Source organism: Suncus etruscus, chromosome 20 (assembly GCF_024139225.1).
Source record: "Suncus etruscus isolate mSunEtr1 chromosome 20, mSunEtr1.pri.cur, whole genome shotgun sequence".
Lineage (NCBI taxonomy): Eukaryota > Metazoa > Chordata > Mammalia > Eulipotyphla > Soricidae > Suncus > Suncus etruscus.
Window position 1 is genome coordinate 7907308 of NC_064867.1, and position 14343 is coordinate 7921650.

At 46.7% G+C, this 14343-nt stretch overlaps 1 protein-coding gene across 1 annotated transcript in view; it reads right to left on the bottom strand.

Annotated features, from left to right (window-relative positions):
• LOC125998203 (CCR4-NOT transcription complex subunit 10-like) overlaps positions 1-8887 on the bottom strand; it is a 37087-nt gene extending 28200 nt beyond the window's left edge. The window contains 2 exon segments of the mRNA XM_049766473.1: positions 8052-8558; positions 8813-8887. Of these exon segments, the coding sequence (XP_049622430.1) occupies positions 8052-8558; positions 8813-8887 (582 nt within the window).
• Between the last annotated feature and the right edge of the window lie 5456 nt (positions 8888-14343).

The following is a 14343-nucleotide window of genomic DNA, read 5'->3' on the forward strand; positions in this document are numbered from 1 at the left end:
CTCTGCTCCCTGATCTGCAATTACAAACGTTTTACTGCTCTTTAGAAAGGAATGATTTGGGGCCCGGAGAGATAGCACAGCAGCGTTTGCCTTGCAAGCAGCCGATCCAGGACCAAAGGTGGTTGGTTCGAATCCCGGTGTCCCATATGGTCCCCCATGCCTGCCAGGAGCTATTTCTGAGCAGACAGTCAGGAGTAACCCCTGAGCACCACTGGGTGTGGCCCAAAAACAAAAAACAAAAACCAAAAAAAAAAAAAAGAAAGGAATAATTTGTATAGAAAAGGTGTGATTCTTTTCCTTTCCTAACCAACATGGCAACATAGGAACTCTTTTGACTACAATGAGTAATTAGTGTTACTAATGAGGATGAAACTTCTTTGAAAATATAAAGAAATTGGGGCAGGAGAGATAGCACGGAGGCAAGGCGTTTGCCTTTCATGCAGAAGGATGGTGGTTCGAATCACAGCATCCTATATGGTCCCCCGAGCCTGCCAGGAGCGATTTCTGAGCAGACAGCCAGGAGTAACCCCTGAGCGCTGCCGGGTGTGACCCAAAAACCAAAAACAAAAACAAAAACAAAAAAAAATTAAGAAAAAGCAAAGAAAATAGAAAGAAATGTCTCCATTGGCTGTTGCCAAGGGAAAGGAAAACCCACTATCACACATGTAAGGCTTGTAGTTTTGTTCACAGGTTTGAGATGGCTGTGCTTTATAGATTGTAGATCTCTTTCTCTCTCTCAGTGACATACTGGGAACAGAAAAACGAATGATGTTCAGGCTTAGAGACATAAGGAGATTCTAAATACATGTGTAATACACATTTAAGAAGTTTGTCAAAAAAAAAAAGAAGTTCGTTACATACAGTTGGATCCCAGAAACACTTAATTGGAAAAATAGACTGTGAAGAACTCAGTTAATTTCCAGTCACAGGAAGATGTTTTCATAGCACCAGCAATCCAAAAGCCAAAGATGAATCTGAGTGCCTCCTGTATGGGCTGGGAATCCTGCTCACGGGCAGAACAATTACCTTGCTTGCAGAAAGCCCTGAGTTTGATCCCTAGCACTGCAAAAACAGAACAAAACAGAATGCTTCCAAAGGACCAGGTTCAAAAGGCTGGAGCACATACTTCTCATAGTGAAGCCCTGGGCACTATCCCTGGTGCCACCTGGTCCCTCAGTATCTCAGGGCATAGGCCCGTACACCAAACATTCTTCTCAACATACTGTGCCCATAAAAGTTCTTTTCTTTCTTTCTTTCTTTCTTTCTTTTTGGGTGGGGGTTGGGTCACACCCGGCAGCGTTCTGGGGTTACTCCTGGCTCTTTGCTCACCTTCCTCTGTGTGTGTGTGTGTGTGTGTGTGTGTGTGTGTGTGTGTGTGTGTGTGAGAGAGAGAGAGAGAGAGAGAGAGAGAGAGAGAGAGAGAGAGAGAGAGAGAGAGAGAGAGAAAGAGAGAGATGGTGTTAGGCATTGAATCCAATTAGTGCTTGCAATTTATTCAATCTTATAAGGCAAGTAATTTGCTTAGCTATATATATCCAGGGTTTTGTTTGTTTTAAACCAGACCTGGCAGTGCTCAGGAGTTACGCCTGGCTCTGCACTCAGGGTAAAATCTAGGATGCTGAAGAATCCATCGAACCTAGATTGGCCACATTCAAGGCAAGTATCCTACTGGGTGTACAATCAGTTAGCCCTTACCCACCAGCTTATTATTTATTTATCTATTTATTGTTTGGGGCCATACTTGGTAGTACATAGGGGTTACTCCTAGCTTTGCACTCAGAAATCACTCCTGGCAAGTTCAGGGGACCATATGGGATGTTGGGTTCAAATTTAGGTCTATCCTGGGTTGGCCATGTGCAAGGCAAACACGCTACCCCTGTGTTATCATTCTGCCCCCCCCCCCAGTTTATTTTATAGCCACCACAACCTTCCTGCTTTCATTGCTTTAGCAATCACTAGTTTGTTCTCCATCTCCATAATTCTACATAAATGAATTTTAAAAAAAATGCTTAAAGGGGCCAGAGAGATAGCACAGCAGAAGGCCTTTGCTTTGCAGGCAGCCGACCCACAACAGATGGTGGTTCAATTCGCCAGCATCCCATATGGTTCCCCCAAGCCTGCCAGAAGCGATGTTTGAGCACAGAGTCAGGAGTAACCCTTAAGCACCACCGGGTGTGGCCCCCAAAAAATAAATAAGTATTTTACCAGTTTTCTTTTTCTCATTTTATATATATACATATATATATGTATATATATACACACACACACACACACACACACACACATACACATATAAACTTCACATGAATCATTCGAAAGATGACTTCTGGGGCTGGAGAGATAGCACAGTTGTAGGGCATTTGCCTTAGATGCAGAAGGACAGTGGTTCGAATCCCGGCATCCCATATGGTCCCGAGAGCCTGCCAGGAGCAATTTTTGTGCTTAGAGCTAGGAGTAACTCCTGAGGGCTGCCCGGTGTGACCCAAAAACAAAAAAAAACTAAAAAAGAAAACTAAAACAAAAAAAAGAAAGATGGCTGACTTTCGCACATATAGCCAAAATAAAAGAGCCACACTATCAAAAGTGTCACTTATTTATTAATGGACTCTGTTAAAGAGTCCACTAATTCCACTCAGGATTTCCAAAGTAGCCTAAGAAATAGCTATGACTTTATTCTTCTTCCTTTACCCAGGATCCAACCAGAGCATTTCCCTCGGAAACTAGTTTTACTTTCTTTTTTTTTTTTTTTTTTTTTTGGTTCTTGGGCCACACCCAACGTTGCTCAGGGGTTACTCCTGACTGTCTGCTCAGAAATAACTCCTGGCAGGCACGGGGGGACCATATGGGACACCGGGATTCGAACCAACCACCTTTGGTCCTGGATTGGCTGCTTGCAAGGCAAACACCGCTGTGCTATCTCTCCGGGCCCTACTTTCTTCTAATACCAGAACACATCAACTCTTTATTTTGCTTATTAAAACCCTTTTTGTTTTTCTTTTCAAATGTGGGGTTAAACCAAGAATCTCATAGAGAAGACTCTGCCAGTGAATGACACCCCCAGTTCCACCCCCACAGTCCCTTAGGCTCGCACCAGCCCAAGGGAAAGGTTCCCTAACCCAGACTGCTCCCTTGGCTATGATTCAGTGTTTCCAGCCTCTCTGCAAAGACCATGCTGGACCACTCACCGTGTCAGTTACCTCGAACCCAGGTTCCCATGCCTAGGGTGACAGGTTCTGGATATTTGAGTTATTATTCTAGTCTTCACGCCTGCACTTACAAAAGAGCATTAGAGAATTACATTTCTTATTTCTCTTTGAGTAGCCAGACATTAATATTCATTCTTTTTCTTTTTTCTTTTTCGGGCCATGCCCAGCTATTTTCAGGGATTACTCCTGGCTCTGCACTCAGAAATCCTCCCGGCAGTGCTCAGGGAACCCTAAGGGATGTCAGGGATCAAACCTGGGTCAACCACATGCAGGAGAGCAGCCTACCTGTTCTACTACCACTCCAGCCCCACCAGACATTAATCTTACTACTTAAAAGTATGAAAGATCTGGACCCCTTGTATTCTTCAGGAGTAATTTAGTGTTTTTTACTACTAGAGGTTAAAATAAGAATTATAAACAGCACAATTAGATGCTACCCCATATACTAGGGCTTTACAGAAAGATACTGATCTACAATCTGTATGACAGATGTCAGTGACACTTTATAGAACTACCATATGGGAACTCTGGCTCAGAAGAATTAACTGTTTAGAGTGACCTGAGAGGTGAATTTGAGTTTTGAACTGAAAGCCAGTGTTGGGGCCAGAACAGTAAGTGTTTGTCTGGCATGTAGTCAACTGGGTTTCTATCCTGGGATATTTATTTATTTATTTATTTATTTAATTTGTATTCTTGGGTCACACCCAGCAGAGCTCAGGAGATATTCCTGGCTCTGTGCTCAGAAATTGCTCCTGGCATGGGGACCATCTGGGATGCTGGGATACAAACCACCTTCAGTCCTGGGTCAGCTGTGTGCAAGTAAATACCCTAGCCCAATCTCCCCAGCCCCTCCCTGGACCATTCTGTATGGTTCCCCAATCCCCTCAGGAGTGATCCTTGAGTGGTGGGGTTAAGACCTGAGCACTACCAGGTGTGGCCACAAAACAAAACAAAACAAAGCTGAAGTCTTTCCATCCATTCAAATTGCTTCCTTAGAAGCCAGTCCTAAATTCCCTACTGGTCTATCACTAGAGGCACAGATCAGGGCTGTGCTAAAAAAATGTCCTTGTCCCCCACTCCCCATTCACTCCTAAATATCTGTCTTATACTAGCTCCCTTCCACACCTCATCCATCACAGGCCCTTCCCAGGCCACAGGCAGAGTGACCCCTCTCCCACGACCAAGAGCTGTCTAGATAAAGAGTTCTCTTATCCTCCACAGCCTTCTGGCCTCTTCACCAGGGGGCATCCTCACCACCACAGTCCTTCATCACCTTCCTTAAACAGATGCTTGTTGAAAGAGTAGGCATGCTTGATAACACAAAAGTAAAGTTCATTTTCAGCATTAAGCATAATCAAATAATAAAACAGTATTAGAATAGCTCAATACAACACAATGTATATCCTCCCTTCCTTCCTCTCTCTCTCCATCCCTCTTCTCCTTCCTTCTCTTTCATTTTTGGGCCACACCTTGAGGGGGGTCAGGGTTTACTCTTGCTGCTGTGTCAGGGATCACTCCTGATAGGGTCCGAGGAACCATATGGGATGCCGGCTGGCCATGTATAATACAAATGACATATCCACTGTATTACTGCTCTGACTTACAGTTCTTTTTCTCTGTTTTTCTTTTATTTTTCTTTTTTTTTGTGTGTGTGTGTGTGTCACACTGATGATGCTGAGATAACTCCAGACTGCACAGAAATCGCTTCTGGCAGGCTCAGGGGGAGGGGGGTACCATAATGGGATGCCAGGATTCGAACCACCATCTGTCCTGGATCTGCTGCGTGCAACGCAAATGCCCTACTGCTGTGCTATCTCTCCGGCTTCCCCTGAATACATACTTTTTTTTTTTGTTTGTTTTAGAATACATACTTTCTTGGCCCGGAGAGATAGCTTGCCTTGCAAGCAGCCGATCCCGGACCAAAGGTGGTTGGTTCGAATCCTGGCGTCCCATATGGTCCCCCGTGCCTGCCAGGAGCTATTTCTGAGCAGACAGCCAGGAATAACCCCTGAGCACCGCTGGGTGTGGCCCAAAAACCAATAAAAGAATACATACTTTCTATAGAGGTGTTTTGATTAATCTCCAGCATCCCACATGACAACCTGAGTACTGCCATGAGTAAGATCCTTGCATAAGGACCAAGAGAGGCATGGCCCCTGAATATTCTCAGGGTTTGGCCTCAGCCCAAAATAAACAGTAAAATATGAAAATTAGCAATTATGGATAGAGATTTCTGCTCACTTTAACTAATCAGCTAAGATGCATACGGAGAAACAGCCAAGGCTGACATAAACTAGTTCAACCACCTAGAAAGTAACGGTGATGATATACCTATGTACACAGCCTTTGACCTTCAGGCATTCATCCTATTCCACGTATGAAAGCACACAGACCTTATTTATAACAGACTGTCTAGAAATAGCATCACTGCAGAGTTGCAGTCTTGACAGGCTTGAATAGATGGGGTGTTGGGGATCAAATTCAGTAGGCACTGTGCAAGGCAGATAGATACCGTGTCTGCTGTATTCCATAGAAGGTATACTTTTTTTTTTTTTTTTTTGATTTTTGGGCCACACAGGTGATGCTCAGGGGTTACTCCTGGCTATGTGCTCATAAATCGCTCCTGGCTTGGAGGATCATAAGGGACGCTGGGGGATTGAACCGAGGTCCTAGGTGCAGCCCTACCATTGCACCATCGCTCTTCTTTCTTGGTTTTTAGGTCAACTTGGCAGCACTCAGGGGTTACTCCTGGCTCTACGCTTCTGGCAGGTTCGGGGGAGCATATGGGATGCTGGAATTTGAAACACTGTCCTTCTGCGTCTAAGGCGAATGTCCTACCGCTGTGCTCTCTCCAGCCCCCTGGGTAAGCTCTTTTAAGACTCACTACTAAGAATGTATTCCAAGGCTGGAAATGGAATATTACATAATCTACCTGCTAACTTTAACCATCAGAACCTTTCTTGTTGTTTTCAGGACACATTCAGCTGTGCTCAGATTTCTGTGGCTCTGTACTTCAGGGGCTCACTCCTGGCAAGGCTCTGGGAACCGTATGGGTGGACAGGGATTGACCCTGGGTTGGTCAGCGTGTGCAAGGCACACTCCCTACCCACTGTACATAATTTCTACAGCCAGAACTAACAATTCTAGTAAACGATCTAAATAAACAAGGCATACCGTGGTGCCTTTTTCTTAGGAAGGGTCTCAGTTTCCTTACCAGACACTTCCAGAATTTGTGTCCAATAGCACTTTGTGTTAACCAATTTTCTTTCACCTGTATTTTTTTTTTTTTTTGGATCACACCCGGCAGTGCTCAGGAGTTACTCTTGGCTCTATGCTCAGAAATCTCCCCTGGTAGGCACGGGGGACCATATGGGATACCGAGATTCGAACCACTGTCCTTCTGCATGAAAGGCAAACACCTTACCTCCATGCTATCTCTCCGACCCCTCAAGTCAAGATAAAATTTAGGAAAAACTGGGGCCGGAGAGATAGCTCAGAAATAGCTCCTGGCAGGTACAGGGGACCAGATGGGATGCCGGGATTCAAACCAACCACCTTAGGTCCTGGATCGGCTGCTTGCAAGGCAAATGCTGCTGTGCTATCTCTCCGGGCCCAGATCATAATTTTATCATCTCCCAGTTTCTACTTTTTTTAAATAAGAAATCGGTATGGGCGTGGAGTGTTGGGCCACATGGAGGGATGCTGAAAAGTTACTCCTGGATCTGCACTCAGGAATCACTCCTCGTTGAGCTTGGGGACCCCCCTGGGGTGCCCAGTTCCAACCCACAGGCCCTGTATAAGGCAAGCCCCTTACCACTGAAGGAGCTTATCTCACTGGCTGGAAAAGCTTGTTGTCTTAGCTCAGCCTAAAGATCATTCGTCCTCTGTAAGGGGCGACTTCTTACCAGAGAGAGTCTGCACATAATTCCACAATGTGTCTTTATTTGTCCAAAAGCAATCTCCATTGCCAACTGAAAGAGAGCAAGACCGTTCATCCAGAAGTTTCCCTTTCCTTCGGCCCTGGCCCAATGCACTCGGCAGACTTCCTAAGCGGACAGAACTCTTTGATGCACCAGCCTTGACACTCTTTAAGCCACTAGGCTTCATGTCTAGCCAGGCAACTGCCTTGAGGTTTAAACGAAGTAGAAAAGAGACACGACTGCTTTTTAAACACCGCTAAGAAGCAGTTAACTGAAAGCACAAGACACATTCCAATACAGAATGCTAACAGCTGAAATCTGATTGGAGGAAGTTTTTATAGTCAAGCTACTTTTCAAAATAGCTAACTCCAATGGTGCTCAAGAAACCTTTTTTGGGGGGAGGGGAGGTCACACCTGGCAGCGCTCAGGGGTTACTCCTGGCTCTATGCTCAGAATTCGCCCCTGGCAGGCACGGGGGACCATATGGGATACCATATGGGATATAGGATTCCCATATGGGACCATATGGGATACCGGGATTCGAACCACTGTCCTTCTGCATGAAAGGCAAACGCCTTACCTCCACGCTATCTCTCCGGCCCCGCTCAAGAAACATTTTACCAAGGGAAAAAAGAGGAACGCTAAAGCTAAAAAGAGGAACGTCAAGCTACTACGACACAGACAGAATAGCGATGGCGCCTTTGTGAAGGAAGTTTGAAAGAAGATGCCATTTTGTTGTAGAAATACAATTTCCTTCTGGAGCAGGGGTCTCAGACTCAATTTACCTGGGGGCCGCAGGAGGCACAGTCGGGGTGATCCTGGAGTGCAAAGTCAGTAGTTAGCCTTGAACATTGGGGGCGTGACCCAAACAACCAAAGCCAAACGAAACAAGACTCCTCGAGGGCAGGGCCACAAAACGTTGCACGGAGGGCCGAAAACGGCCCGCGGGCCTCGAGTCCTTAACCTCTTCAGCTCCCTTCCACGGGTCCGGCGGAGATCTTGAGGAGCACCCAAAGGTCTCCACCAGGGTGGGGGCGTTTGGACCTTGGGCTTCATAACAACGATCTACCTCACGGTGCGTAGCTAGGTCGGGCCTCACCTGCTCGCCTGTCTGCAGCCGTCTTCGGCGAGGGGCTCGCGGATCGTCCGTTGGGCGCGCGGCGGCGTCGGCCCCCGAAAGTAACCTACTGACCCGTCGCCTAGCAACGCACCTCGAGGACCTTCCACCGCCCCGCTTCCGCCCCGGAGTCATTTCCGGGCGCAAACCGACCGGCTGATTGGCTGGCTGCGGCAGGCCCGTCCCGCCCACGCAGTCCACGCCCCCGTCTTCCAGGACGCTTTCGTGCCCGCCCCCTCCTCGCCCCGCCCCTCTCTGCCTCTTTCCTAAGTCACGCCCCCTGAAGCATCTTCTCGCCCCGCCTCCTGCCGGTTCCTACGGCAAGCCCCGCCCCCCGAGCGGTCTCACCTCCTCGCCCCGCCCCATCTCTGCCTCTTTTCCTAAGCCACGCCCCCTAAAGCATCTCTCCTGGCCTCCTGCCGGCTTCTTTTGCAAGCCACGCCCCCGAGGCGTTCCTTCCCGCTGTCGCCCCGCCTTTTACCGCGCCCTTTCCACGCCCCTTCCCCGGAGGAGTCTCCCCTCCTTGCTCGTCCCTCTCTGCCTCTTTTCTAAGCCACGCCCCCTGATACGTCTCCTCTTCGCCCCGCCTCCAGCCGGCTCCTTCGGCAAGCCACGCCCCCGAGCCCCTCCTCGCCCCGCCCCATCTCTGCCTTTTTCTAAGCCACGCCTCTTAAGCTTCTCCTCCTTGCCTGGCCTCCAGCCGGCTTCTTCTGCTAGCCACGGCCCCGAGGCGTTCCTTCCCGCCCTCGCTAAAGGGCCAGAGAGCACAGTGGTAGGGCATTTGCCTTGCATGCAGAAGGGCAGTGGTTTGAATTCCAGCATCCCATATGGTCCCCCGAGCCTGCCAGGACCAATTTCTGAGCGCAGAGCCAGGAGTAACCCCTGAGCGCTGCCGGGTGTGATCCAAAAACAAAAACAAACAAAAGACCTTGCTAAAAACCTTCTATCAAACATCTTACTTATTCTTCCCAGGAACCCTCTGAAGTAATTTCTAAGGGCCATACAGGAGGGACACTTGCCTTGAATGCAGCCAACCCAGGTTCAATCTCCATTACCCCATATGATCCCCTGAATTCCCCTATGATCAGGAGGAATCCTGGAGAGCAAAGCCAGGAGACGAATAAGCTCTGAGCACAGCCAACTGTGACCCCAAAGCCAAAAATTGTTTTATTTCTATTGTTTCTCTAATGTTGAGGTACAGATAACTTACATAATATTTCCAGACACAAAGGTTTTAATATAATAGCCACGTGCAAGCCAAGCTCCCTACCCACTGCACTATTGCTTCAGCCCAAGAGATCCTGCTTTGAAAGCAGGAGATTCATTTTAAGCCCTGGCACCTAACGGACTGTTCTGAGTAGTCATGAGACTGCTAGGATTGGCCAAGAAAACAAAAAATACAGGTTGGATATAACACAAGTTATAATGAAGTCATTTTTATTATGAGTAATTAAACTTAATCTCTTGAAAGTATAAGAATAGGCAAAGCAAAACTGTTGGTCTAAGTTTTTGTTTATTCAAGCATTCTATTATTTCCACTCTTTATTTCTTTACCATTATCTAAAGCATATCCCTTTGATTATTTTCTAGGTCCACTCAGCTGTCGAAGAAATGGATGGCTTAGATGATGTTGAAAACAGCATGTTGTATTACAATCAAGCAGTCGTTCTTTACCATCTGCGACAATATACAGAAGCAATATCAGTTGGTGAAAAACTTTATCAATTCATAGAACCTTTTGGTATGTACTCTGTCAAATCTGTCAGAAGTTTCCCTAATTTCTCATACTGGTAAAGAGCCAGCTGGGGCCTCCCATGTAGTGAAAAACCCATAGCTTGCTCCTTATCTCCCAATCACCTGATAAACAACCCTGAACTTGATCTAAGAGACATAGAACTTGAAATGGTTATTCAGCTAACATGCTTCAGAGAATTGCCTGTTAGTATTTAAAGAATGAAAAAACAGGGGGCCGGAGAGATAGCATGGAGGTAAGGCGTTTGCCTTGCATGCAGAAAGAGAGTGGATCGAATCCCGGCATCCCATATGGTCCCCGACCCTGCCAGGGGCAATTTCTGACTATAGAGCCAGGAGTAACCCCTGAGTGCTGCCGGGTATGACCCAAAAATACAAAAAAAGAAAAAAAGAAAAGAAAAGAATGAAAAAACATTGGGAGGTCAGAATGATAGCACAGCTGCATTTGCCTTTCACACAGCTGACCCAGGTTAGATTCCCGACATTCCAATGGTGCCCCTGAGCCTGCCAGAAGTGCTGACCTTTCTGACACACGGAGAACTATGCTACAGGTACCAAGGACTCAGAAACAGTACCGGGAAATGATCAGGGAGTAGAGAATGTCGGATGACACCAGAAAAACAAACAAGGAAGAACACACAGACACACACACAGAGATACACACACACACACACACACACACACACACACACACACATGCACACACGTGCATCTAATTGGTAAATCACTTGCTTGTTTTTTTCTGTTTTGGGGCCACACTTGGTGTTCTGGTGGTGTTCAGGGCTTCCTCCTGCCTCTGTGCTCAGGGATCACAGCCTACCCGCACTTCGGGGATGATATGTGTTGCTGGGAACCAAACCCAGGTTAGCCACATGCAGCCAAATGCTTTGCCCATTCTACTGCTGCCCCAACCTATTTATTTTACTTTATTGGATTATGATTTGGGGGCCATGCCTGGTGGTGCTTAGGGTGACCTCTGGCAGTGCTTGGGACGACCTTGGAATGAGGGGATGGAACTTGAGCTTCTTGCGGGCAACGCCTGCAGTAACCTCTTGAACACTCTCTCCAGACCAAAAGCATATTAAATTCGTGTGTGTGTGTGTGTGTGTGTGTGTGTGTGTGTGTGTGTGTGTGTATTTGAGGGGCACATCCACCAGTGCTCAGGACTTCTCCCAGCTCTGCTCAGAGTTCACTCTTGGCAGTGCTCAGAGAACCCATCAAGGTAGGCTGTATGAAAGACAAAGACTTAAACCCCTGTACTAGCTCTCTGCCCCCCCACCAAAGATATACCTTGACAACCTGAAACCTGAGCTCAATTCCTTGCAAAAAAAAAAAAAAATCTCTTGAGGCCGGAGAGATAGCACAGCGGCCTTTGCCTTGCAAGCAGCCAACCCAGGACCTAACGTGGTTGGTTCGAATCCCAGCATCCCATATGGTCCCCCGTGCCTGCCAGGAGCTATTTCTGAGCAGACAGCCAAGAGGAACCCCTGAGCACCGCCGGGTGTGGCCCCAAAACCAAAACAACAACAAAACAGAGATACCACAGCGGTAAGGCGTTTACCTTAGGCGCAGAAGGACGGTGGTTCAAATCCCGGCATCCCATATGGTTCCCTGAGCCTGCGATTTCTGAGCAAAGAGCCAGGAGTAACCCCTGAGCACTGCTGGGTGTGACCCAAAAACCAAAAATAAAAATAAATAAATAAAAAACAAAGGGCCGGGCGTTGGTGCTAGAGGTAAGCGCTAGCCTGGGAAGGACAGCAGTTCGATCCCCCCTGTCCCATATGGTCCCCCAAGCACGGAGCGACTTTTGAGCGAGTAGCCAGGAGTAACCCCTGAGTGTCACCGGGTGTGGCCCAAAACCCGAAAAAAAAAAAAAACTAAAAAAAATATAAAATAAAACCCAAAAACCTATGACTGACCACGGTTAGATCTCCTAGTGTCCCATGTGGTCCCCCAAGCCAGGAGCTATTGTGAGCACATGACCAGAAGTAACCCCTGATTGTCACCGGGTGTGGCCTAAAAACCAAAAACCAAAAAAAAAAAAAAAAAAGAAATCCAAAATAAAAATCAGAATTTTAAATGTATGTATCTCATAATAATAAAAAAACACAACTTAAAAGAGATCTTAATCCCAAATTGGCATGACCATGACATTTTTGTTCAGACAACAATCATGAAATTGTCTCCTTTTAATCTGAAATGATAGCAAGTAATTATTTAAATCTATAAAAGTAAATAATTTCTTCTCATGGAGAGGTTACCAGAGTTTATACTATTTCCCCTTTTCAAAATAATTTGGTTCTGGGGCCCGGAGAGATAGACAGCGGCGTTTGCCTTGCAAGCAGCCAATCCAGGACCAAAGGTGGTTGGTTCGAATCCTGGTGTCCCATATGGTCCCCCGTGCCTGCCAGGAGCTATTTCTGAGCAGACAGCCAGGAAGAACCCCTGAGCACCGCCCTGTGTGACCCAAAAACTAAAAAAAAAAAAATTTGGTTCTGAACAAAGTCTCTTCTGCTTTATCAAAATTTGTTTAGATTGGGAGTTCATGTTTACTCCCATAAACTATAAAATAACCCAATGAGGAACGTTCTACAGTTAACTTTGTATTTGTATAGGTACAGCATGAAATAAATTTTTTTTTTTTTTTTTTTTTTTTTTTTTTTTTTTTGGTTTTTGGGTCACACCCGGCGGTGCTCAGGGGTTACTCCTGGCTGTCTGCTCAGAAATAGCTCCTGGCAGGCACAGGGGACCATATGGGACACCGGGATTTGAACCAACCACCTTTGGTCCTGGATCGGCTGCTTGCAAGGCAAACACCACTGTGCTATCTCTCCGGGCCCATGAAATAAATTTTTAACAAAAATTTGATATTTTTTTTATATTTGGGGTATATCAGATTGGCCTGAAGATAGACCCCTGATCAGTCACGTGCAAGGCAACTGCCCTACCTGTTGTATTATGTCTCTGGCCCTTTAAAATGTATTTTTACGGGGCCGGGCGGTGGCGCTGGAGGTAAGATGCCTGCCTTGCCTGCGCTAGCCTAGGATGGACCGCGGTTCGATCCCCCGGCGTCCCATATGGTCCCCCAAGAAGCCAGGAGCAACTTCTGAGCGCATAGCCAGGAGTAACCCCTGAGTGTCACAGGGTGTGGCCCAAAAACCAAAAAAAAAAAAAAAATGTATTTTTACTGTTTAGTTTGATTCTTGGATCCACAACTTCTCCATGTCATGTGCCTTTCTACAAAGCCAAAGCCAGATGAGAGAAGATCCCAATGAAATAAATCTAATAGACAAGATGTACAAGACTATAATGAGTCCGATGTAGCTGCCAATCATATCCTGTGAAAATGTCATCTAGCCAGTGTGCCAATAACAATAATCTTGCACTCTCTATTTTTTTTTTTTTTTTTTGGTTTTTGGGCCACACCCGATGGTGCTCAGGGGTTACTCCTGGCTGTCTGCTCAGAAATAGCTCCTGGCAGGCACGGGGGACCATATGGGACACCGGGATTCGAACCAACCACCTTTGGTCCTGGATCGGCTGCTTGCAAGGCAAACGCTGCTGTGCTATCTCTCCGGGCCTGCACTCTCTATTTTTGTTCGGTTATGGGCAACATCCATTGATGCTCAGGGCTTACTCCTGGTTCTGCACTCAGGCTGACTCCTGACAGGGCCAGCGTGTTGTGTATGTAAATATTTTGGGGGATTACTATGTTACTCACCCTAAACTGATTGGTGATTGTGCCCTACACTAGGGTGTGACCTGGCATTCTGCCCCCACCCTAGGGTAGGACCTGATTCTGCTTCCACCATTGGTTGGTATCTGATCCCACCATTGGGTGGTACCTGACTCTGGGGTATAAAAACAAGGGTCTGGGCCCGGAGAGATAGCACAGCGGCATTTGCCTTGCAAGCAGCCGATCCAAGACCAAAGGTGGTTGGTTTGAATCCCGGTGTCCCATGTGGTCCCCCGTGCCTGCCAGGAGCTATTTCTGAGCAGACAGCCAGGAGTAACCCCTGAGCACCACCGGGTGTGGCCCAAAAAACAAAAAAACAAAAAAAATTTATAAATGAAAAATAAATAAAGCAGTTACCATTGATTTTAGGACAGAGCAGGGATCGGTTTTGCCCAGAACATGGGTTTTACCCTCAGACGCAGTTGAAACTGATATAACCAAACAGGGGACAGTGTCAGCCATCATAGTTCTTCTAAATTTGTTTCAGTTTAGAGAAGCGAGGGACGTGTGACCAAACAAAATGGCTTCTGAAGAGGTATCTCTGAGTAAGAGTTATGTTGGTTTTAAATAGCACCAAGCAGGTAAAGTCAGACTTTCGGTTTTAAAATCATT